The sequence below is a fragment of the Micromesistius poutassou genome (assembly GCF_964030765.1).
Source record: "Micromesistius poutassou genome assembly, chromosome: 13".
Taxonomy (NCBI): Eukaryota; Metazoa; Chordata; class Actinopteri; order Gadiformes; family Gadidae; genus Micromesistius; species Micromesistius poutassou.
The window spans coordinates 14,039,987-14,062,844 of record NC_140283.1 but is presented as its reverse complement, the minus strand read 5'-3'; the positions used below and the strand labels follow the sequence as shown (position 1 = coordinate 14,062,844).

General features: G+C 43.0%; 2 protein-coding genes across 4 annotated transcripts in view; one reads left to right on the top strand and one right to left on the bottom strand.

The window, feature by feature from the left end:
• Nucleotides 1–9,354, bottom strand: part of LOC311357544 (receptor-type tyrosine-protein phosphatase beta-like) — a 30,635-nt gene extending 21,281 nt beyond the window's left edge. The window contains exons 1-5 of one of the 3 annotated variants that reach the window (XM_084477522.1): nucleotides 9,210–9,354; nucleotides 8,054–8,455; nucleotides 4,699–6,605; nucleotides 2,492–2,771; nucleotides 1–17 (exon numbers count right to left, since the gene is read on the bottom strand). The exon at nucleotides 1–17 is cut by the window's left edge and continues 292 nt beyond it. In XM_084477522.1, the coding sequence (XP_084333648.1) occupies nucleotides 1–17; nucleotides 2,492–2,771; nucleotides 4,699–6,605; nucleotides 8,054–8,455; nucleotides 9,210–9,270 (2,667 nt within the window). In that variant the 5' untranslated portion in view covers nucleotides 9,271–9,354. Of the gene's footprint in view, nucleotides 18–2,491; nucleotides 2,772–2,874; nucleotides 3,428–4,698; nucleotides 6,606–8,053; nucleotides 8,456–9,209 lie in introns of those variants that run through there. The other 2 variants (XM_084477523.1, XM_084477524.1) reach the window with 2 other exon arrangements.
• Nucleotides 9,355–19,067: 9,713 nt separating this feature from the next.
• ripor1 (RHO family interacting cell polarization regulator 1) overlaps nucleotides 19,068–22,858 on the top strand; it is a 41,079-nt gene continuing 37,288 nt past the window's right edge. Inside the window, exons 1-2 of the mRNA XM_084476895.1 lie at nucleotides 19,068–19,196; nucleotides 19,504–19,630. The gene's annotated coding sequence lies outside the window, so the exon portion shown is untranslated. The remainder of the gene's footprint in view (nucleotides 19,197–19,503; nucleotides 19,631–22,858) is intronic.

Below are 22,858 nucleotides of genomic sequence, written 5' to 3'. Positions count from 1 at the left end.
GGACGGAGCCAGCGGGTCTGAGACGGAGAGAGAGAGAGAGAGAGAGACAGAGACGGAGAGTGAGAGAGACAGAGAGAGAGAGAGAGACAGAGAGAGAGAGAGAGAAAGAGAGAGAGCGAGAGAGAGCAATGATTTTACAATTGTGCTGCTCCACATCAACAGTTAAGAGCTACAAAATAAAAGTAATGACGATTTGTTTAAATATAAGTGAACTTAATTTTGTACATGACGTATTTGTGAGATTTTACTATTTAGTCACATTGTTTTGGCAATTGGTTTTCAACTGCAGGCCTCAGTCCTCGGCTTTGGACTTTCATGCATTTTCGTGAAAGAACAAAGTGGATTTAGAGGGTACCCTTCCTGAGTGGTGGATTGATCCAGTCCTATTTAAGTCCCATTTAAGACAAATGTGACCGCTGAAGTGCAGGTTCACCCTCCAAGAACACCCCTGAATCTTGGACAGTTATTTTGTCTGTGCCCTCGGGTCAGGCGATTATGTAAAGCTACATTAAACATTTTTTTTGTTCTCGATGTTACACAATGCATGCTCGGCCCCCTTGTGAACATCCTGTCTTTGTGGTTCTGCTGAAAGCTTCCAACGATGGCAGAAGATGTCGGAGGCCGATAAGATTGTTCGGACTTCTTCAAGAATGTGGCCTTTTTTTTTTTTGTATATCTCAAGCCAGTGGGAAACAACATTGAAAAAAAAAAATCCAGAGTCCAACCGAGGAGAGAAGTGCAACTAGAGTTAGAACACCAACTCCCATCCCGCAGCTCTGTCCGGACCTTTGACCCCTTCTTCATAATGGCTTCCTCCCTAAGGAGTCTTTGTTGTTCCCCTGCTCGCTGGCGCCCACCAGGGCCATGTACGATGCCTTCACGCCGTCTAATACAGGAGCCACTGGAGGACAATGAGGCGATAGGAATCAGCTCCCTCATGAAACAGGTTGCTGTATTGTTCTCGACATTTAACTTACAACAATGTACATTTGCTTAAAGGGCAGAATGGTTTAATAAATAATCGTTTCTTATTTAGACCGAAATGTCACTTATTGTTGTGAAATGATTATAGACACTGGAGTCGATAACAATGCAATATAGAGGGAAAGTTAATAAAAGAAAGTGAATTACACTTTTGAACTAAATCAAGCTACACTCACTTAAAAATGTTGTTATTATACAACTATAAACTCAGTGTTCCAAAGAGATAAAGAATACCACATTCTCTTGTCAAATTCTGTTTTCAATATTTTCAATATTTAACAAGATAAAACGCTTCCACCTCTCAGCCAATAGGAAAAACCAAATCTATAACACTGATGTACTCTGGTACACTTCGGCCCTCGTCCTCAGGCCGGCTCATGGATCCTAAGGCCTCCGGTATCCGCCCAGAAACAATGCAAGGAGGGAAGCGGGGCGGCCGGGGGGGGGGGGAGGGGTAGCGAGGGGGGACTTATGGGGAGAGGGTAACGGGGGTGTAGTGGAGGTTGAGATGTACCTGGAAACAAACACTTAGATTGGGTGTACGTTCCATTGTTAGACGGTCTCTCCGTAGACGACCCGAGGACCAGGGGGATCGCACGTTGCAGAGAACTTAGGGATAAGCTAGCAGTTGAAAAGATGTGGTATTCTGTTTCTGCCAAGTTTTTCTTTGGCAGCACACTCGGGTCACAGCCTTGTAGGCCGACATAGGATGTAGTGGGATAGCCGTCTTGATACTAATTAGGAGACAAGGGCAAAGCGTTGACCTCCCAGCCTACGGGGGAGCAATCAGCTAATGTTTGACCCCAGGAGTTGATAGGTTGACCCCGATGTTCCAAAGTAACTTTCCATAGAATTTTTTTTTACATGGGGAAGGTTCAAGGGACATTTGCACAACATGGCTGGCCACAGGAGAACAAACTTAACAAATACACTTCATCTGAGATTGCTACATTAACACATTGACAGGGACTTTAGAATATAGAAAATAGAATGTCTTTGTTCCACTAAGCAACATCTTAGAACATGGAAGATTATGCTATGCCTATCATTTGTGATGAGAGGAAATAATTATATTAAAACTAGCTAGCATTTATATATATATATATATATATATATATATATATATATATATATATATATATATATATATATATATATATATATATATATAGCCTAGTCAATAACAATTAATAATATCACCCCTTTTGTTTAAGCCTAGACTTTAAATAATATTAGCATTCATTTATTATTATGCTATTCATTCATTTCAATATTAGCGTCATGTTTTTGATTAAATATGAATATTGGCATTATGTTAATAATAAAACCTCATCTTTACGCATGCATTGTTTATACAATCTAACCAATCACATAACATTTCTTAAAAACATGAATGATGGCACATTTTGCACGATTTATTGCAACGCACAAGCTTCAATGACTGGAATTAGATCTCCATTTACACCATGAATAGGCCGAGGCTATGCTGTTTAAGCTGTCTTCTTACCTGTGCGCACTGCAATGACGGCCCCTTCTCCATCCTTTTTGGATTGCACCACTAAAGAATATAGCGTGCCGGCTTCCAGCGGACTTATCTCGCAGGTGTACGCGTTGCCGGAATCCCCGTACAGATCGCAGTCGAGACCATCGGTGTGAGGCGTCTCATTATAAAACACGGTGAAGTTACAGCCGCCGCCAGGTGTGGTGACTTTCACCACCACGGAGTCTGCGCTGGCGTTGATCTCCGTGATGTTCACGGAGCACCCCACACCCTCTGTCTTCTGTAGCTGGAAATAAAACATATAAATAGGCGATGAGCCTCCTGTACTTGTTGTTTTCACAAGTAAACGTTAAAAAAAGGTCAAGTTTACCGAGGTGTCATAAACTCACCCTGAAATGCCCCCAGAATAAGACAACGACTAAATAACTCGCTGCACATCTGAGCATTGCTGTCGATTAATTAAATCCGTCCGTTCAATAAATACCACAGTTACACAGGTTATCCAAAGGTCTCTTGTCATAACTTCTCTCGTCTTTAAACCAACGAAAACATCATCATTGTTTCAAAGAACTTGCAGTTTTTTAAAAAGTTCATCACTCTCGCTTGTCCTGTCTTGAGCAAAAAGAATAGGCTTGTCTTGACGGTGGGATTTGATGTCGCCAGTTGTCCCAACACATGACCCCAAGCGATGCAGGTAAAAAAAAACCTTAACACGAATAACCGGTGCCCTCGGCTGTAGTAGGTACTTGCATACAAATTCAATGGAAACTAATCAGACATCCATCCTTAAATCCAATGATTAAAATAGGTTGATGTGGTTCCCAGCCAGTGGTTGATTTATTCCACATAGACTGCACACATTCGCTAAAGTTCTCCTTCTAATCTTTCTAAACTTTCACTAAACTGCGAAACAGAAGCAGGCCGGCTCGCTCCAGCCGAACACCACACCCTTCTTTCCTTCCTGTCGGCCTTGGACTTTCTCTTAGGACCTTTAGCATCAAACTAGCCACAGCCAATTAGGCACACCGAGCTATTGTTATGTTAGAATAGAAGTTACTGGTCTCTCCCATGAGAGGAAACGGTCTCACTCAGCCCCAGAGCCAACATCAACGCTCTAATAATAGCAGAGCGGTACGTTGGCATTTGGGTGCTAAACCCACCCATGATGTCTGCAGACACCCACCACAATGTGGGAACAACAGTGTCCACTATATGGCTGTGGACTGCGGTTAGCTGCTACTATTATTTCTAACCAGGTAAACGTTATATCTTTCTCAGTGATACAGGTTCTTGTGCACATTCGTGTAATAAACATATCCATTGAGAAATGGATATATGAGAATTGTATTCATTGTTAATAATACAATCAACTGCTGTGACCATTCTGTATTCCTAAACAAACGACAATATTGTATAAAACAACATGAATATAACAATATAAAATACACTGGGGACAACCAAACAAAAAACTTTTTCGCATGTTGATACAATGTGTCTTGTAACAGTCAAACATTTTCACTGCTTAATACTTCTTTCCATTGTCCTTCACTGCTATTTTGTGACTGCCCTACTCGATTGTGACACTTTGTGCTACAAGAGAGCCTGTACAAAGAAACAATTTGGGCAGGCCAATCGGGTGGCGCGTGAGCTGGGATTAGGCCGAATCGTGAATATCAAACGGAAGTGAGGCTAGACCAGTAAAAGCCACACCTTGGGTCAGACTACTGCCCCACATACTCCTCACAGCATTAAAGATCACACCTGTGATACAGAGCGGACTGATTGTTCCACAGGAGAAGGGACCTCACTGTAGTTCATTCTGAGCCTTAGTGCTGCAGCCTCTCAGACCCACCTGCCCAACCCACCCCTTGTGGTTTCAAGTAGGATTTTAAGTAAGGATTTTCATCCTTACTCGTGGCACCCAGATGAAACAAGCTTGCTCGTTACTAGAACAATTCATGCAATTCATCGTCTTAAGTTTCAGTCAGTCTGCTTGTCTCCAAACCATCACAGACAAATAGGCTCTGAGTAAAAGAGCCAGATTGGGCTCTAGGTCTAGCCCTCCCTACCCAAGGAGGTTCAAGCCAGAGAGAGATCCACTTGTCTGTGACAGTGAAAGTATTACTTGCATGCAAAATACTTTTTCATTGTAGAACACATTTTGGCAGTTATGTATCTATTTTAGAGAAAATAACACAAAGTATTGAACTTACTGGTATGGCGGTGGTTAATTCTGTTGTGGTCATTGGTGTGGCCGTTGTGGCGGTGGTCGTGGTTGTCAAGGTGATAGGTGTTGCTGTAGCTGTAGTGGTAGCGGTTGTTGAGGGTGTCGTTTGTGTGGTTGAAAAAGCCATAATCCTCAAGGTGGTGCTAAGGGGCGTGTCATTTGGCATTGTGGGAGTGGTTATGGTTTCAGTGGCCGTGGTTGTGACAGGTTTTGTGACAGTTGTGACAGTTGTGATTGTTCGAGAAGTGGGTCTGTCAGGTGGAGTTGAGGAAGTCAGTGCTGTGGTTAACATGGAGGTGGGGGGGGCTGTTGAAGTCAGGGGTGTGGATATCACTGTGGAAGCTGGTTGTGTTACAGTGAGGTGCGTGGCTATCACGGTGGAAGGTGACTGTGTTGAGGTAAGAGGCGTGGCTATCACGGTGGAAGGTGGGTGTGTTATAGTAAGGGGCGTGGCTATCACGGTGGAAGGTGGGTGTGTTATAGTAAGGGGCGTGGCTATCACAGTGGAAGGAGGGTGTGTTATAGTAAGGGGCGTGGCTATCATGGTGGAAAGTGGGTGTGTTGCAGTAAGGGGCGTGGCTATCATGGTGGAAAGTGGGTGTGTTGCAGTAAGGGGCGTGGCTATCATGGTGGAAAGTGGGTGTGTTGCAGTAAGGGGCGTGGCTATCATGGTGGAAAGTGGGTGCGTTGCAGTCAGGGCCGTGGCTATCATGGTGGATGATGTGTGTGTTGAGGTAAGGGGCGTGGCTTTCATGGTGGTGGGTGTGTGTATTGATAAAAGGGGCGTAACTCTCACGTGGGGCGAGGTCATGAGGGGCGTGCTCCGTGTTTTCCGGTGGGTGTGCGTGGTCGTGTTCGTGGAGGTAGCCGTTTCAGACGTGACCTGATGTTCAGAGGTTGACGGATCCTCGTCCGTGGTTGCTGACTTGGCAGGTAACCTGACCGTGGCAGTCGCCTCTGTGTCTGTGAGGTGATCTTCGGTGGCGAGGGAGGCCGGGTTTGATGTAGCCCAGTCGTCCGTCATTATCGATGCAGCGCTGTTCCCGTGGATGGTACTGGTGGTGTCGGTGGTGTCAGTGGTGTCGGTGGCGTCAGTGGTGTCAGTGTCGGTGGTGGTGGTGCTGCTGCTGGTGCCGGTGGTGGTGGTGTCGGTGGTGGTCGTGGGGGTGCTACTGGTGCTGCTGGTGCTGCTGGTGTGTATCACCTGTGTTTGAGTAGCAGCTAGGTTCGATGTTGTGCTAGAAAGGTCCACGGGGGACGACAAAGCGCCACCACCACCAGTAGCAGCGACGTCAGGGCCAGGGGTCACAGACTGGCCCTCAGAGGGGACAGCTGGATCCGTCTTGCCACTCGTGCCGGGCTCCGAGGAAATCGTAGAGGAAGCCAGACGGGCAGATGTGGCCGTCATTGATGCTGGCACGCCTCCACGAGCAGAGGCCAAAGGAGCCCCTTGCGGCGGTAGGGTCTTTGTCCAGCCCCTGGTCCCTGTCGCCGGGGTCTGTGGGCCTGCCACGCTTGCCGACGATACATCCGATGATGCGTCGGACGTGGACGAAGACCGCCCGGACGACAGAGTGGCCAGAGTGCCGTTGTCGTGCAGAGATTGCTCGGTGAAAGATGTTGCCACACCAGGGACCGATTGGGTTATGGTGGCCCTCTTGGTGCGGTCCAGGATGACATCATTCACCGAGGTTGCGAGCCTGTTGGAAGACGTGCTGTGGTGGGATGTGCGCATGGAATAGCGTTTGGAGATCCTGTTTGTGGTGGCGGTGTTTGTCGACTGTTTTTTAAGATCCGTTATTGCTGCGGATTTGAATGTAGAATCAGTTCTACTGCTTGCTCCGAGGGGTTGGTGTGTAGAAGAATACATTGAGGTTGAGATGAAGCTGGTGTCTGTGAAAACAAGAAAATAGTACATTGTTTTGTTAGTCAGTATGGCAATGCAGTGCAAAAACTGTGAGAGACAAACAAGTACAATGAAACTCAAGAGTAAAAGGGAACAATGGAGAAGGCAGGACACATCTTAAACGTTTGGGCCCTTAGATGTCTTCAAACTCCTCTAACTTCACACGTGGAAAAAAAGATGTCCTAAAATGGACACACCTGAGATTGACTAGATTTAGATTTAGTTGACCAGATTTTCAGCACAGTAAGTTTGTGGTTGAAAGACTCATTTTACTTTGTTTCTTAATTGATTTGAAAAATACAACATTAAGAGCATTTTGTCTGAAAGAGGGACAACTTCTGAATCATTCAGGGTTGGCACTCTTTAAGAACCAGGCCCCAAGGGACCCCACCGCTGTTGGACCAGGGTCATTCCTAATTAGCTTTCAGTCCGTCAACACCAACAAAAATATACTAAAATCAAGGAGAGATCCCAGCAGTCTCTCTTTCTCCCTTCTATCTCAAACACAGACACTCACGCACGCATCTACGCACACACACACACACACACACACAGACTCACACACACACACACACACACACACACACACACACACACACACACACACACACACACACACACACACACCCACGCCCACACCCACACACACACCCACACACACACACACTTCTAATCAGTACACATTTTCTATACAGTTCTTGACTAAAAATTGTGATATTAATACTGAATATAATATAATAATTGTATTGGTCTTGTACTGGACCAGCTGAAATATCAGAAACAGACATACATCTGTGTTTTCAGTGTTTTCAGATGCAAGTCTGAGGACTTGCATATTGTAGTTAACCTCAGTTTAAAGTTACTCTGGTTATAAATGTATATTAATTTAGACATTATTTAATAGGGTTAGGGTTTGAACACCATTAGTGTTCATTAATGATTAAATGATCGTTAGTTAACTGTTAATTAACTGTTGGTTATATGAATTGACTGTGGTCAATTAATGTACCCTTATTGTCACGTTATAAACGAAATGATCGGGATATCACTTGGACACAAAAGCAATGTTTGAGCCAACAGTAGCTTTAGGAAGCTTCTGTTTGTCCAGTGTGTGACGTTTTTCCTAGAAGATGTATTTTCCTACTTGAAATAACCTACCACTAGGCCTACTACTACTACTACTACTACTACTACTACTACTACTACTACTACTACTACTACTATTATATTACATGAAATACTACTACTACTACAACTTGTATAAGTATGTGCTATGTCAAATTAGTATGATTAGCCAAGATTTATAAAACATGAATGCCCCATTATGTGAAACCAAGTGTTGAATTTACGCACCACCAACATACAGTAAAGTTCCATTGGAGCCATCAATCCAAGTAAACAGCTCCTAGTTATTCTGCCTATAGAATAAACTCACTTTTTTCTGGGCACAGAGACGTCATTACGTTTTTCCCTCCTGAATCCGCGTTATACTTGGTCCAATTAGAATACCGGGGGTCATCCCGAATGATGGCGTTCCAGCCTAGTTTCTTCAGGAACATCGGCGCCTCGTCTAATCCGAAGGTTCCTCTGGAGCCGTAGCACCTCCAGGCCGGCGCGACCTCGCATTGGCTGAGCCCGACCCGGCGCGCGTGCTGCGGCAGGTTCCCGTTGGGATTGGCCCAGAGGCACCGGGACGACTTCATGTGTAGTAGCCGCATGTTGCTGGTCCACTCCCATTGCTGAGCGGAGTTCTTGGGGTCGCATTGCCCGAGTATAACCGTCGATTTGTCGATGGAAAGACACAGCCTCCTCGGGTTTTGCACGATAAGGAATGCCGCTGCAAAGAGACAATGGCCCGTCATCCATAAACGAAGGTTAAAGGGTTTTATCTAAGTGTTCATGTTTTTAAATGCATCTTTGTTTTGTATTTGGCCCACTGTTGACTTTTGAAGTTACTTAGGCCGATTGTATCGTTGTTTTTACATCTCAGACGATGATACAGCAAATCTAACCAAATGTTAATTAATGTAGGTCTACTTTGTATTTTTTATGTCCACATTGTGTCGGTTATCAGTCACGTGATATATGCATTTAAAATGCACCACACAGAATACAACTCCCTCTCACACAGTGGTCCACAAGACATTGTCTATTTGTCTATGTATCTGCAATGTCAACATTAGACATTTCTGCTGGTTTAGATAATTCTGTGATTACTTGTTTTGGTTAAACATTAGGACATAGTTTAAGATATAGAACTGCTGATCAATAAAACGGTACACTTTTTTTTTTTTTCGTACAGAGCAGTACAGTTTTCTAAATAGCCTTAATAACATACATGTTCACAATCAGTCCTAATAACCTACAGACAATGTAACGATAAACCAGGCTTTCCTCAAAACTGGAGAGGGAAAAAAAAACGTCTTCATGACCCATCTTTGTGTACACAGATAAGGATGAACTTCTGGTTTCCGTCGTTTCACTGGCTTTAGGCTACCATCCCTTCCACCGGACCAACTCTATCCCCGCTAAAACACAAAGGACGCCATGGAACCACACATACAGGGTGACATACAACGCCATATACTTACGGCTGGAGGTAAAACATAGCAGTATGGATACAAAAACCAAAAGTACGCTTTCCATGTTCATGGGAGTGGGGCGCGGCGGTGTGTCAGCCAGGTTCAGACGAGCTGAGTAAAGGCATGCAAGGGAAGTGGTGGTGTTTCTGGGGAGGAAAATAGTCAGTGCGCTGCGCTTCCTTCTATTCAATTGTTGTCAGAGGTTTTAGCAGAGGGATCCTTCAGAGCACGCTCCACAACGTGGAAATGCTGCTCCCGTCTTCGGAAATACCACAGCACCGTCACACGCACACACACACACACACGTTTGAGGTGGTGCATGTGACGTTTCAAATTGTATGCCACTGTAACATACCAGTTCCAGACCATATATATATATTTGATGTCGCATTTATTAGCTCAAACCACAGGAAGAATTATGCGCACACAAGAGGAAATGATCTCATGGCTCGTTTTATTTTCAGTTTGTACATAGGGTCACAGAGTAGCCTGACGTGCGTAATGTGAAGTGTATGTGTCAAAAAAGTATAAGCAAAAAGCAAAAAGTATAAGCGATAGGCTGTCTGTTATATTCATTGATTCGAGATACATTTGACCTTATGACATGCACACCATTTTATATCTTTCTTTGACTTGGTACATTCACGGCATGTTAACAGACAATACAAATGTCCCAGTACTTTTCAGTTACCTTCCCATTCTTGTTTCAAAATATTTCATATAACTGTGTCATTCACTGCACAGAATCCTCCCAGCGGCTGTTTTCTATTCAGTTGAAACGTCGATCAACAGTGGGTCAACTCTCCCTGAAAGGGATAACAAGGTACTGTTAGGTTGTTGTTGTTAGGTTGTTGTTGAAAATCAACTGTTAGTTGATTTTATAATAGACATTTGTAAGAGCACAATTGTGTTATTGTAGACTGTTGGCTCTGATGGCAAGTCAAATCATGTCTTTTACTTTGTTACATGAACAGTTTGCTGAACATATTAGATATTGACAGAGCCAATGAACATCAGTAAAAAATTGTTTAGCAAAAATTCTCTCGGCAGGTAACACAAACATTACAAGTGCCTATATACAAACACAAATATAGAGATATAACATACAGACAACAGACATAAGTAGAAAAATGGTTAGACCTAGGGTTAAGGTTAGAAGTTCTACTTCGCCTGAGATGGATCTTAAAAGTTTTGGATTATTATTGTTTGAGACTTGACACATACACACACACACACACACACACACTGGTTTCCTTCTCTTCAGGAGGCTTGATGCTCTTGTGAGGTGAGGTTAATCATCTAACGTCCCTCCCACTACCCAACCCCCATGGTGCAGAAACCCCCCGACCTCCCACACCCCCCGCCCCCCCCTCGTGTACCAGGACAGGATGTCAGCGGAAGAAGGGAGGTCGGTATAATCAAGCAGGACTTCTCCTCCACCCAGTCACATCCTCTCTGTCCCTCCTCACAGTGCCCCCCACCCCACCCCACCCCCCAGCCCCAGGCAGGGACTTGTTGAGCACGTAGCGTCTCCAACCTTAGAGACCTGCGCTTGTTCTTGCTCCCTCCCGTATAGGATTAAAATTACCGCCTGAGTGTGGTGATACCGGCCTATTCTATATTTGTATATATATATTTTTTTACGTTTTTCATTCACAGGCCAATTTACCGTCATAATTAAGTTCAGTCTTCATATAATTGAAAATACATTTAGAAATGGAATAATGCATTCCATCTCTAGAGGAAGGATTTATATCAGCCACCTTAACAGATCACTTCACTTCTTTGTTTTTTATTGGATAAATACACCGTAACAGCAATATGATACACCATGAAGAACTTCTGGTCGGCCTTCACATTCACACTAACCCACTAAATTCCCCACATCCATACATTATTTCTGTCACACACTCCCCTTGATCGATACTCTGCGCTCTACAAGCTAGTAATTATTTTGGGGATGACCACAACTCTAAAGACAAAGGGCTTTACCATGTGTTAAATTATCAGGCATCCTGATTTATGCATTGTTTTATGACATACATTTTTTTAGCTGACTGACTCTCTCCTCCTCTCCTTCATTTCACTGCACTCTTGTTTGACCTTCAATTTATGTCCTGTTCTGTCCTTCAATCCATAACCGTCCTCCTCTTCCATGCCCTGTCCTGTCCGGTCGCATCATGTCCTGTCCACAAATCCTATCCTGTCACTATGCAAGTAAACAACCTGGTTTTGTAAATATCTGCAACGCTATCGCTCCCGTCGGACTCTTCTATTTATCATCATTCTGATTATTCTCACATGTAACAAATAAAACGAAAAAAAATACACCTACCTTCTGAGTGACATCTTCTGTTTGCAGCTGTGTGTGTGTGTGTGTGTTGTGTGTGAGTTTGTGTGTGTCTGTGTCTGCGTGTGAGTGACTTAAGATAAAGTGAGAAAAATACTACATCTTCTGAGAGGTGTGGGGTCTTCCTGGTGCACCAGGAGGTCCCTGGGTGAAGGTAGGGCGATGGCCGTCAGACTGAGGGTCCTGTTCCACAGGGACCCATAAATAGAGAAGAGGGAGGTGGGTCGGTACCGGCCAAGTGGATCCAGGGAAGTCCACCACAATGCCTTCCTTTCCAGTAGGGAACCCAACCACCACCCACACCCAGCCGACACACTTACACTTATACACAAACGCACACACTCACACACATACACATGCATACATAGACACATACATTCACACACACACACACACACACACACTTACATACACATACACGCACACATAGCCAATCTAAAAACCCATGATTAGAAAAAATAGTACAAACATGATGAGAACAGGAAAAAGGTTTAGAACGTTCTGTTGTACATTTGCAATTATATACACATATATAAAATTAGACACACACACATTGAAGGAATTTATTCAAACTATTATATTATTATATTATATTATTATTTCCAAATTATTATATTTTTGGAGGTTGAGGTAGGACAATTATTTTTCCATATAGAAATAATTATATTGCCCAAATGTCAGAATTAGGACTTTGGGCCAAAGCCGGGGCATTCTATTAGTATAGCTTATTAAACGTTAACTAAAACAAATCTGACCCACTTAATCTTTAAGATAGTAAATATAAAGTGAAACTGTGTATTTCCATCCCATATGGAAATACACTGCAGCTCCGGATTCCTGCTTAAATGGCTGCCTAACTTCATAATAATACGTAACTCATGGACTTAATTATAGGTTGTTTGGCCGGGAAACTTCAATTTTTGTATTTTGCCTTGAAACGTAACGTGAAAATCAGTGCTTTTGTGTTGTCCAATCAACCTAGGGTCCATAGCTCTTATCCCACCAAATGTCCAGGTTTACGTACCTGGCCCCGGTCAGACTGCATGACTCTGGGGCTGGCTGCACGCCTGGGGTCTATTGGCTTCTACTTCTCTGGTGCTTCTCACCTCCCTCCACAGGGCAGTCCTCTTGGGCAGTGTGCCGCTTACTAGGGTGGTTGTAGCTATATTAACATATATCACCTCCACCTGCTTTAAATTACCCCCTATCCCCAACACAACGCCCTTAAGACATGAAACAAAACAAAACAAAAGGAACATCCCTATTGAAAGGAACTTTACATAGGATTTGACATGCATAAAATCGCTTTAAATTGCCAATATATATATTGGATGTAATTTAACTTAAAACGTTGGAAATTCCCTGACTCTCAATTGCGTACAGCAGCAAAAATGGCAAATAAAAATTGTATGTGCATCCTCTCATAGCCAGGACGCTTTATGGATAATTTTTCAATGTTGAGTAATCTGAATATAAAAATTCTGTTGATCCTTTCAGACTTCTGCCTCCTTAGAGCATCCACTAAATGCTAACTTTTCCACAACCAAGGCTGTCCCGCATGTGATTTACCTGCAGAGTATCCACACAAGAGTTTAAAGCAACAATGCTTTCCCAGGACTCTTTCCTCCACACTGTCAGCATGTGCGACTGGAACAGCGTGGGGCCATCACAGAGCAATGAATCTAAGGTTGGGAGACGTTAGAAGCTGCAGAGCGAGGCAGTGTGTTTCAGAGCTAAGCGCTGCGTTGCGTGCCGAGCGCAGCCCTATGTGTTTAACCTTTGTCCAAAGTGTCCTGTTGCTGATTGGCAAGAAGGAAGTCTCACCCTTCACAGGAAGTGATGAGGACTCTGCCCTGTCTGCAACGGTAGACTGCTGAGGACACACTCACACCATTGCCCACACACAGGCATCGGCACACACACACACACACGCGCACACACACACACACACACACACACACACACACACACACGTGCACACGCACACACACACGCGCACACACACACACACACACACACACACACACACACACACACACACACACACACACACACACACAGGATTGCACTAAATAATACATAAATCCACATGTGGAATCATTGGACAATTTAAGGTGGACAATTCTTTTGAATTGTCTGTTATAATTGACACATAAAAGGTCAATTTTTGTCAATTCCAATTGAATACTTAAGCGATCAAACTAATATTTTTACAAATTACAAGTTTACAAATTTCACACATCAAGAGCCTGTATCACTCTTTACTAAGAGTAATTTAGATTCAGCTATGTCATTAGGCTAAGGCTGTATGGACACACACACAGACACAGAAACACACACAGATGCAGAAACACACACACACACACACACGCACACACACAGCTCTTTTTCACTTTCACCACCCTCCGCCCCGACCCCCAATCCATCTCTCTCGATCCCGGTCATTCCTACATGTCTGTCATCTCCATCCAGTCCACAATGCAACGCTGGAATACTGGGCCCTCAGGAAAACCTGCCACTTTGTGGCAGTTAAACACTTCCTCAGCCAATCAGTGAGCAGCAGACTTGGTCTCACACCTATGCAGCATGACCTCTTTGGAGGGAGATTTCAGACCTAATTTCAAACAGACCTGTTTGTGTCTTAGTCTTGCATTTTTCTATTAATGGTGTTAGGTTCCCGCAAAAAAAGCGACGCCACATCAATGGGAACACTGACAAACACCAAACAGTAGGCCTACAGTCCGATGGGCCTGATCGTCTGAGAGCTTCTTGGGTATGCCCTATTCCCCTACCAAAAGCTCAGATATAAAAATCCTCTGATTGGGAAAAGGTAATTTAGAAAATGTTGACTGCAGTTGAAATAGATTCATCTCTCCAGCTCTAGCACTCTAGATGCGTGCCAGCTGTCTCCCAAACTATTGGTCAGACTGGGACTGAAAAATAGGCCAGGACTTATTATTTTTGACCCAGACTCTTTTCAGTTGGTAATCCTTGATCAACTAACTTTATACTCACTGCATGACAACTTGAATAAGAATTTGTGTTCCAAAATCAATAACAGATATCCCAGAAAGCCATGCCTTTGTTTTTAAGTGTTATTATATGTTATATTAACTTTTTATCTTGTGTAGGCCTAAGAGAATTTACAGAATTTGAATTTAATATAGGCCTATTGGCTCAAATTGGAATTTGTCTATTATATTATATATATTTGTTGACATTATAGATATTTGTGTTGGGTGGCAGTATGGGGGCCCATAAAAAGTATTGCACCGGTCCGGAGCCCTTAATGACCTACTTACGCCACTGTCAACGTGCTTTATTTTGTGACAATGAATGAATGGCAATGGACGTGGCCCATCCTCAAATATGTTGTATAAAAATAGAGCCAAATTTATAATGTGCATGTGAATTCTTAATTCCATGAAAGATAATGAGGTAGGCCTAACTACTTTAAAAAGTCGTAGGCCAATGGAATCGATGAATGGAAGTGAGATATGAATAACGGGAGGACTTTTACCTTGGCGACAGGTGCATCATGGGTGAACTTTAGGCGCCAGCTTTGAATTAAAAAAAATTCTGCCTACAGCTCATGACACTGCATAATATTCCAAAAGTCCATATTTCTCTTTCCAAATATCTTCTAAAGAATGCCTGTTTTAGTTTCGATTAATAGGGATCGGAATGAACAGTTCTAACTATTTGGCTTACAACCGAATATGAATCGAATGGTAGGCCTATTAAAATGCAAATGTATTGCAAGTGTATGTTCTTCACGTATACGCCTATAATGCTTTAGCCTACTGTTATTGTTAGCTGCACGGCTTTTTCCTTAAAGCCTACCTAGGCCCTATAATTATCATCAGGGTAGCGAACAATTGTTTTTTATTCATAAGCGCACCAGTGGAGTAGTCAGGAATTGTTAATTATAGTTATCAAAAAGTTTAGTGCGTATTCCAACTGCACCGCCTTCCTGACGTGGTGTGCAATGCGCCCTTGTGGCGACCAGGCCTTACTACAATCGTTTCGAGCACCGCGAAGGACCATTTCACAGAGTAGGCCTACATCAATACTTCTATAAATAAACTACAACAATAGAATGTTATTCTTGTGGCATTACCATACCACCCAACCGGAAATGTCAGGGGTTCCCAAACATTTCCATACCGTGACCCATTGTGTACATTTTACATTTTGCCCAGAACCCACCAAATATTTTGTCCAATTCGTTCATTCCAAAAAGGGAGTCAAACTATTTTGCTGAAGCCCCACTTATACGCAGAATCCCCCATGTTTGGACTCCACTGCATTGATAGCAGGGATGAGTGAAGACCCAATAGGGCCGAAACGTTGCTGTGAATTTTTCATTAAAGTAATATGGGAGCTTAAGCAGTGCATGCGGACATTACATTTCTTTCACTCTACTTTATTTGTCCTGCACCTGGCCAGAAGGTGGGATGTGCACACAGCTACTTTTTTGGTACTAAGTGAACATAACGCATGCTTCTTCTTAATGAAGTGAAGATTTTATTAATTGTATTCATACAGTGGCCAGCAGGGCCGGATTAAGACAGTTTAAAGCCAAGGAAAAATGTATGTGTCATGACATACACTGTGTAGACTATAATAAACCAATAATTTAAATGTACACAGATTTCAATATATTCCCAAGCAAAAACTAAATAGCCATGAAATGGGGTCTTAAAAGTCAGACACATCCGGACACATTCTGAGACATTTCGAAGACATTCCCAGAGACATTTCGGAGACATTTCAGAGACTGGAGCCTGGACAATAAAATCTCGTTGTGTGCAAATGATGGTATCAACAAAGCATGTATATGTATATTACAATAATAAAATATAACTTTTAGGTCTGGACTTTTCTAGAAATCGTTAACCATGCTTATGATCAACATGCAGGTGTATGTACATAAAGCATAAGCATTACAAGACCAGACGCCGCAGAGATTTGTCAGTCAAGTACCCCTACTTAAGCCATCTCACCGCTTTTTGCTGACTGTGTGACAAACAGCCAACACACTGACTGTCAGATATTATGAGTAATTATCAATTTAAATTAGTAAAACAAATCATTTAATTCATTTGTGCTATTTGTTATTCATGTTAGTTTGGCCATGATTTGTAAATCCACAGTTAGGGTTAGGACGGGCTGACTAGCCGGCGGATTTAAATGTCAGCACTCTTTTGACTCTCTCTCATGTTTTAGAGCTTGTATTTTTTTATTTTAGGCCCCACTCTCGTGCTTTCTTTGACCGGACATTTTCGCAAATTATTTCCGTGCTCACTCTGAATTTTTCTAACGTTATGCGCGCGTTCCGTTCACTCAACATGAGGCCCCCTGAGGCGCCCTGGTGGCGAGGCCCGGGGCTGCAGCCCTTAAAGACAATTTCTTAATCCGGCCCTGGTGGCAAAGTCTAAACAGCATTGATTCTAAGCCTTTACAGACACTTTTCTTCTTTCTTTTTTTCTATGTTCTACTGCTGGAGTGCTTGTGTTTGCTGCTATGTGTGACCTGTGAGAGACTCATAACCTGTGGTTTAATGTCCTCCTGCTATAACTCACCCCACACACAAATTATAGTAAAGCAAGGAAGGGAACACATCCATGGAAGGAGGGACAGTGGCGCCCCCAAGGGGTGGTCAGTGGGGGGCACAGCCACTCTGATACTGTTTACGTGAGTTGAGGCTCGATAAGGTAGGGGGTGGTTGCCGGTGAGCCTGATCGCCTAACCTACAGCGACAGTGTGGAGTAGAATGGATCATTGATGACCTCATCGAGCTTCTGTCGCTGTCCTCTCTGCTGAAGTCTCTCTCCCAGCCCCTGTGGAGGGCTTTTGCAGGCTGGTCACTCCACATATCAAGTCATTGCAAAAATATACAGACCCATCTGGCTTGTGCACCAGTATAGCCGGGCTGGGCCAGGTAAGGTGCGCCTCCTCCATCACCCCCATCGCCAGCATCATCTTTATTTCTTCTCTTAATTGCCAAGCAGCAGAACGCCCAGCCAGAAAGACCCCCAGCCTGAAAGACCCCCAGCCTGAAAGACCCCCAGGTGGCCCTCCTGTCCACCTCCCTCATCGCCACGGAAGTGCTCAACCAAACTCTTCACCTCTGTGAGCTTTGGGGAGGAGGTGGGGGCAGGAGACAGCGCCCCTGGCCCCTACTGTATTAACCTCCCTGCAATGAGGAGGGAGGAGAGGAAGAGAGATGTCCCACCCTCGTGGAGTAGCGTCTCCACAGGGAGTGCCAGGAGAACAGGAAGGAGCTCCTAACCTAAGATGAGAAGGTTGGCCATCTTGGATGAAAGTATCATGTGGTGTCCTACATGTTATGTGTGTAACAATTAGTATTCCTTTTCAATTTATTCCTGTATAAAACATAGTATCACTGAGTCACACTCATTACAGTGCAACAGAAATGATACATGATGCAAAAGCTGTTTTTAAAGGTCCCATGACATGCCACCAGGTGTGGTGTGATTAGCCATTACAAGCCGTTTTGGAAATCTGCCCCTTATGACATCACAGGTGGGCGTGTCCACCTAAATCACACCACACCTGGTGGCATGTCATGGGACCATTAAATGATAATACAAAATAATTGAATAACCCCTGTTGGAAATCAACACCATACAGTTTGTATTTTAAAGAACTGATATTCTGCTGCAGGGAAGTAAATGGCTGTATCCATCAGGAGTCTACAGAGGGGAAGGGTGTTTAAAGAAGAAGAAAAATAAGTGTTACTCCTGTTACTCCATGGACAAATAACATTGATACCTGACATGGGGCCCTAACACGGACAACTAATATTGACACCTAACATTGGGTCCTAACATGGACTGCTTATATTGACATCTAACATGATATATATGGACTTCTAACATGGACCCATTACATGTTGTCCTAACATGGACAACTAATATTGACACCTAATATAGGACATATGGACTTCTAACATGGACACCCTACATGGACTGTTGCTGGAATATTGACAGATGTATGTATATTTATATTATTTAGTTTCAACAAAGACTAAGTTTTGTTTTAATTGGAGTAATGAGCCTATACTTAAACTAAAAATGGTGAGGTCAAATATGAGTTGGACACTAGATGGCGTATGTTGTTTAGGCACAAAAACAAAAAGACTGTTGTTGCTAATTCATGACAATTCACATCGTACAACATCCAACCAATCAAAGTATGCCTGAATAATGAATAAAATATATTGTACCTTTCGACCTATCATATAGTATTCTACCTATTTGTGTAGTCTATTCTACCATCATGAAAACGCCAAATATGATATTATCGAAAAGGAGTGTTCAATACTAGATTTTTTTAAGGATGGAAATAAAACCTAAACGTTTGGATGATATCAGTATTACATCAAATATGATCTGTGGTTTAAAATGTGATAAGGATGGGGCAAGGATTACAATGGGTGGGGAGAGAGACGCCTTGTCATCCTTTCCCTGGCATTTCAGAACAAGGCAATTGCCTTGTCACCCTCCTTCATAGTGCTCTTAAATACCACCCCTGATCTAATTGTTGACTACACATTTTCTCGGTTTCACTGCTGGTCAATGAAACAAAAACGGTCGTTGACTCGTGGACACATCCCAACGGTAACGAAAATACAATGGTTTGCTTTTGAGACTTTGGGAGATAGGCCTACGTGTCTTCGAGTAATATCTATGGTATTATTATGTAACTTGTAGGCCTAAATTAACTAATACCAGATACCTTACCTGTTTTGATATTGCACTGTTTGAGGGTCAGGCTGATTCGTAGCGGCAACTCTTGGCAGACTTTTATTTTGTGTAAAAGTTTATCTCGGAACTAAGCCAAATAATGTCGTTCATTCAGAAAACATGGCAAACTTGTTTTCCTTAAATTCTCAACACCTCGCCTCTGGTTTGTTTCTTCTCCTAGTAAAACAGCTGATCATCTCGATGCTGCTGGCCACACAGCTGCCTCAAACTACACTCGTGTTTTGCGGACTGGGATACGCCTTCTTGCTCTCTTCTCGCACGTTGCCTGTGACTACGTTTACAGAAAGGTAAGAACAAATATATAGCCTATGTTTTGTTGAAAATGCATTTAAAATCAGTTGTGTTTGGTGAGAAACTCGGTGGACATGGGAGCTTTGAGGTTTGAAAGCGAGTCCGCGGCGCGAAGTTTTGATCTGATGTTTGTCTGATCCGTGTTCTGTTTGAGGCTCCATCGGCTGTCATATTTTTATATAATATTTATTTAAACGGCATGTTGTCAACGGCATGGGCCCTAATAATAAGGTCATTCATTATATTCGGATGGACCTGCGTTATGAGTTTGTTAACATTTACTCTAAAGTCTGTCTTCTGCCTCCTGGTTTGTTGACACCTGTAGGAATGATATTAAATTATTTTTGAGTTCGTTTTTTAGTTAGTACAACTACGTATTCGAAGAGAGATAGATATAATCACTTGGTTTATAATAAGTAATTAATGAAAACATCTCACACACACACACACACACACACACACACCCCTCCCTGAATCCTCCCTTTGAACGATGGGAGTTTCCCTCCGCACCACACAGAGACATCCCCTGCCTTCTTCATCTTCTATGTGTCTGCATACGCTTACAGTCATGAACTGTATTTGGATAATGGGGAATGATCCCATCTATGTGTAGGGGGGCTGTTTGGTATCATGTTTGGTATGTGGTGTTATCTGACAGTTTGAATGTGGTCTTCCCATAGACCTATGCCTATCTGTGTTTGAGTTTCAACCAGAACAAAGTACACATAACAACTCCATTACATGAGAGCTGGTACCTCTACCTCTACTACACATTTTGTTGTAGATGCCTGCTTTCACCAGTTTTGGCGTAGGCCTATTTGCTTTTTACTATACTTTCAACAACATACCTCTGTTTTTTTAAGATGCTAAGAATGTTTGAGGTGAACGTGAACATGAGTGTTTGGTTGGTAAATATGATTTTTTTTTTTTTTTTATATGATTCTTATAGCACCTTTTTAAAAAACACTTTTAGAAAGTACTTTAACATACACAATAACATTTACAAGCAGGGAAACAAGAAGCAGAAATGTTGTAATTTCTAATCTAATGTAATACATTTTAGAAGGAAGTGAAAATCCATGGATAAGATCGTAGACCAAGACCAGTCAATGGTATTTGCTTGTTCATGTACAAGCACATTGTCTTAAGCACAATGCAGTTAAGCAACAGTGGTTAACTGTATATTTAGATCAGAGTTTCAGTTATGTCTAGTCACCCATTAATTTGTTCCTTTGGGTCAAGGTAAAATCAATAGTCTAACTAACATTGCTTGAAACTTCTAATGTTGTGTTCGGTTTTGGCATGTTGTTCCATTGGCACTTTCACAATTATTTTAAGTTATTTTACTTTAAATCACACTATGACATAGGTTCCTGACCCCTGCCATAAAGCATATTATTGGCCTGAAAATGCATACCACAGACTATCTTGTACTTTTATCTAGATTTGTAATGCAACAACCAATGTTGTGCATGTAAACTGGCATACAATGTGGCTGATAAGAGTGCAGTTTCCAAATGGGATCAGGGTGTTTGTGTACTCTGTGGGAAGGGTGGGAAGGTATGTGTGGATGTGTGCTTGTGCAAGGCTGCTTGCAGCACACCCGTTGGGTTATGTCGTGCAGACTGAGAGCATTTGAAGACTAAGGAGCACTAAGGAGCACTAAGGTGCAGACAAATGAGCATTTGAAGGAAAAAGCCATTTTTACTGTAGTGCACTGGTGTATGGTTGATGTTACTGTAAACACCATGCCATTGAGTTGAAGAGTGTTGCCAGAGTGAGTGTGAAAGAGAGCGAGAGAGAGAGAAAAGAGAGGTGTTTTCCAAGCCCTGTCTGTGTGAGAGAGGTCAGAGGAAGGAACGAGTGGGGCCAGAGTGTGTGTGTGAGGGCAAACAACAGCGATGACAGGGCCTTGGATGGGAAGCGGCTAGAAACTGTTAAGTCATCTACTACTGGCTAATGTTTAATTTAACCAGTTTGATGGTTTAGTCATGTTGGGGAAAAAGGCAAGAGTTTAAGCTTATGGACTTGGTCTTATCTTCAATATCGACAAAACCAAGCCTTTTTAAAATGTAACAATATAAAAATGTATCCCTCATGCATGGTCAATCGATGACGTCATCCATTAACCACAATATAGCTGTTTGATGATGAGGCAATGGGTGGTGTGTTCGTGTTGCCTCTAGGGCCTAAAGTCTCCCACTACCCACTGCATTGCTGCTGTCTCCACTGGTTGCTGGACTCTTGGCAAAAGAAAATCGCTCATCCTTTAAAGAAGTGTTGGCAGAGGAGAGTCTTATTGTTACAATGACTGATAGTGATCATAACAGACCCAGCCTCTGTTGGTACAGATGGAGAGAGAAAAAAAAAGATCACTTCCTGTTTCCCTGGCAAAAGTGATGCGTGTGTGTGTGTGTGCAATCGCGTGTGTCTCTCTGTCTCTGTGTCTGTGTTTGATCCCCTGCCACAGAAACGGGAACATTGTGCTGCCTAAGCAACAGGACTGTTATGCAGAGTGGACAACACAGGGGATCTTTTCAATGAGTCTAGCACCGCAAGAAGCATCCAAGTTCACAAGCTTTTGCTGTCACGCAGCAACATCACGGTCATCCCGACCCAATGCAATGTTTCACCCCAAAAAGGTAGCCCAAATAACAATACTCTCTGTAATGAAACCGGCGCTTCGTAGTGTGTATTTCACTGGGTGATCTCAACACATTGTTTGGTTGTTCTAGTTCTTGTTCTTCTTGTTCTTCAAATGTCCTTGTTCCCTTGATATGCCAGTGGATGGAACACTATCTCAATTAAGTATTGCATCCACAGCAACCTACCGGTCTCCAGACAATCTGTGATGACGTAAGCGTTTATGTTCTTGCTTATCAAGATTTAACAAATCTGAATTGACCATAGAAATTAAAAGGAAATTCATACTATTTTTGTAGTCGCCAGCATGAAAATCACCATTAAGGTCAATGTAGGAGGCGCGTTGGTGTGCTTTACAAAGACAGGAAGTCAAAGGTGGTTATTTCCTGCGTGACTCTTGCTCTCCCCTGGGTCACTTCCGCTGGCCTGGCCACAATGGGTGCTGCACGTTTCCTTGCTGCTCATCTGCCCATGTGGGGCTTCATCCAAGTCTATGTTACAGGGAGAGAACTACTACTTGTGAATTCATACCCATCCAAAGAGCGAAGGGGAGGCCAACACAGAATTGGTGTTGTCCACAC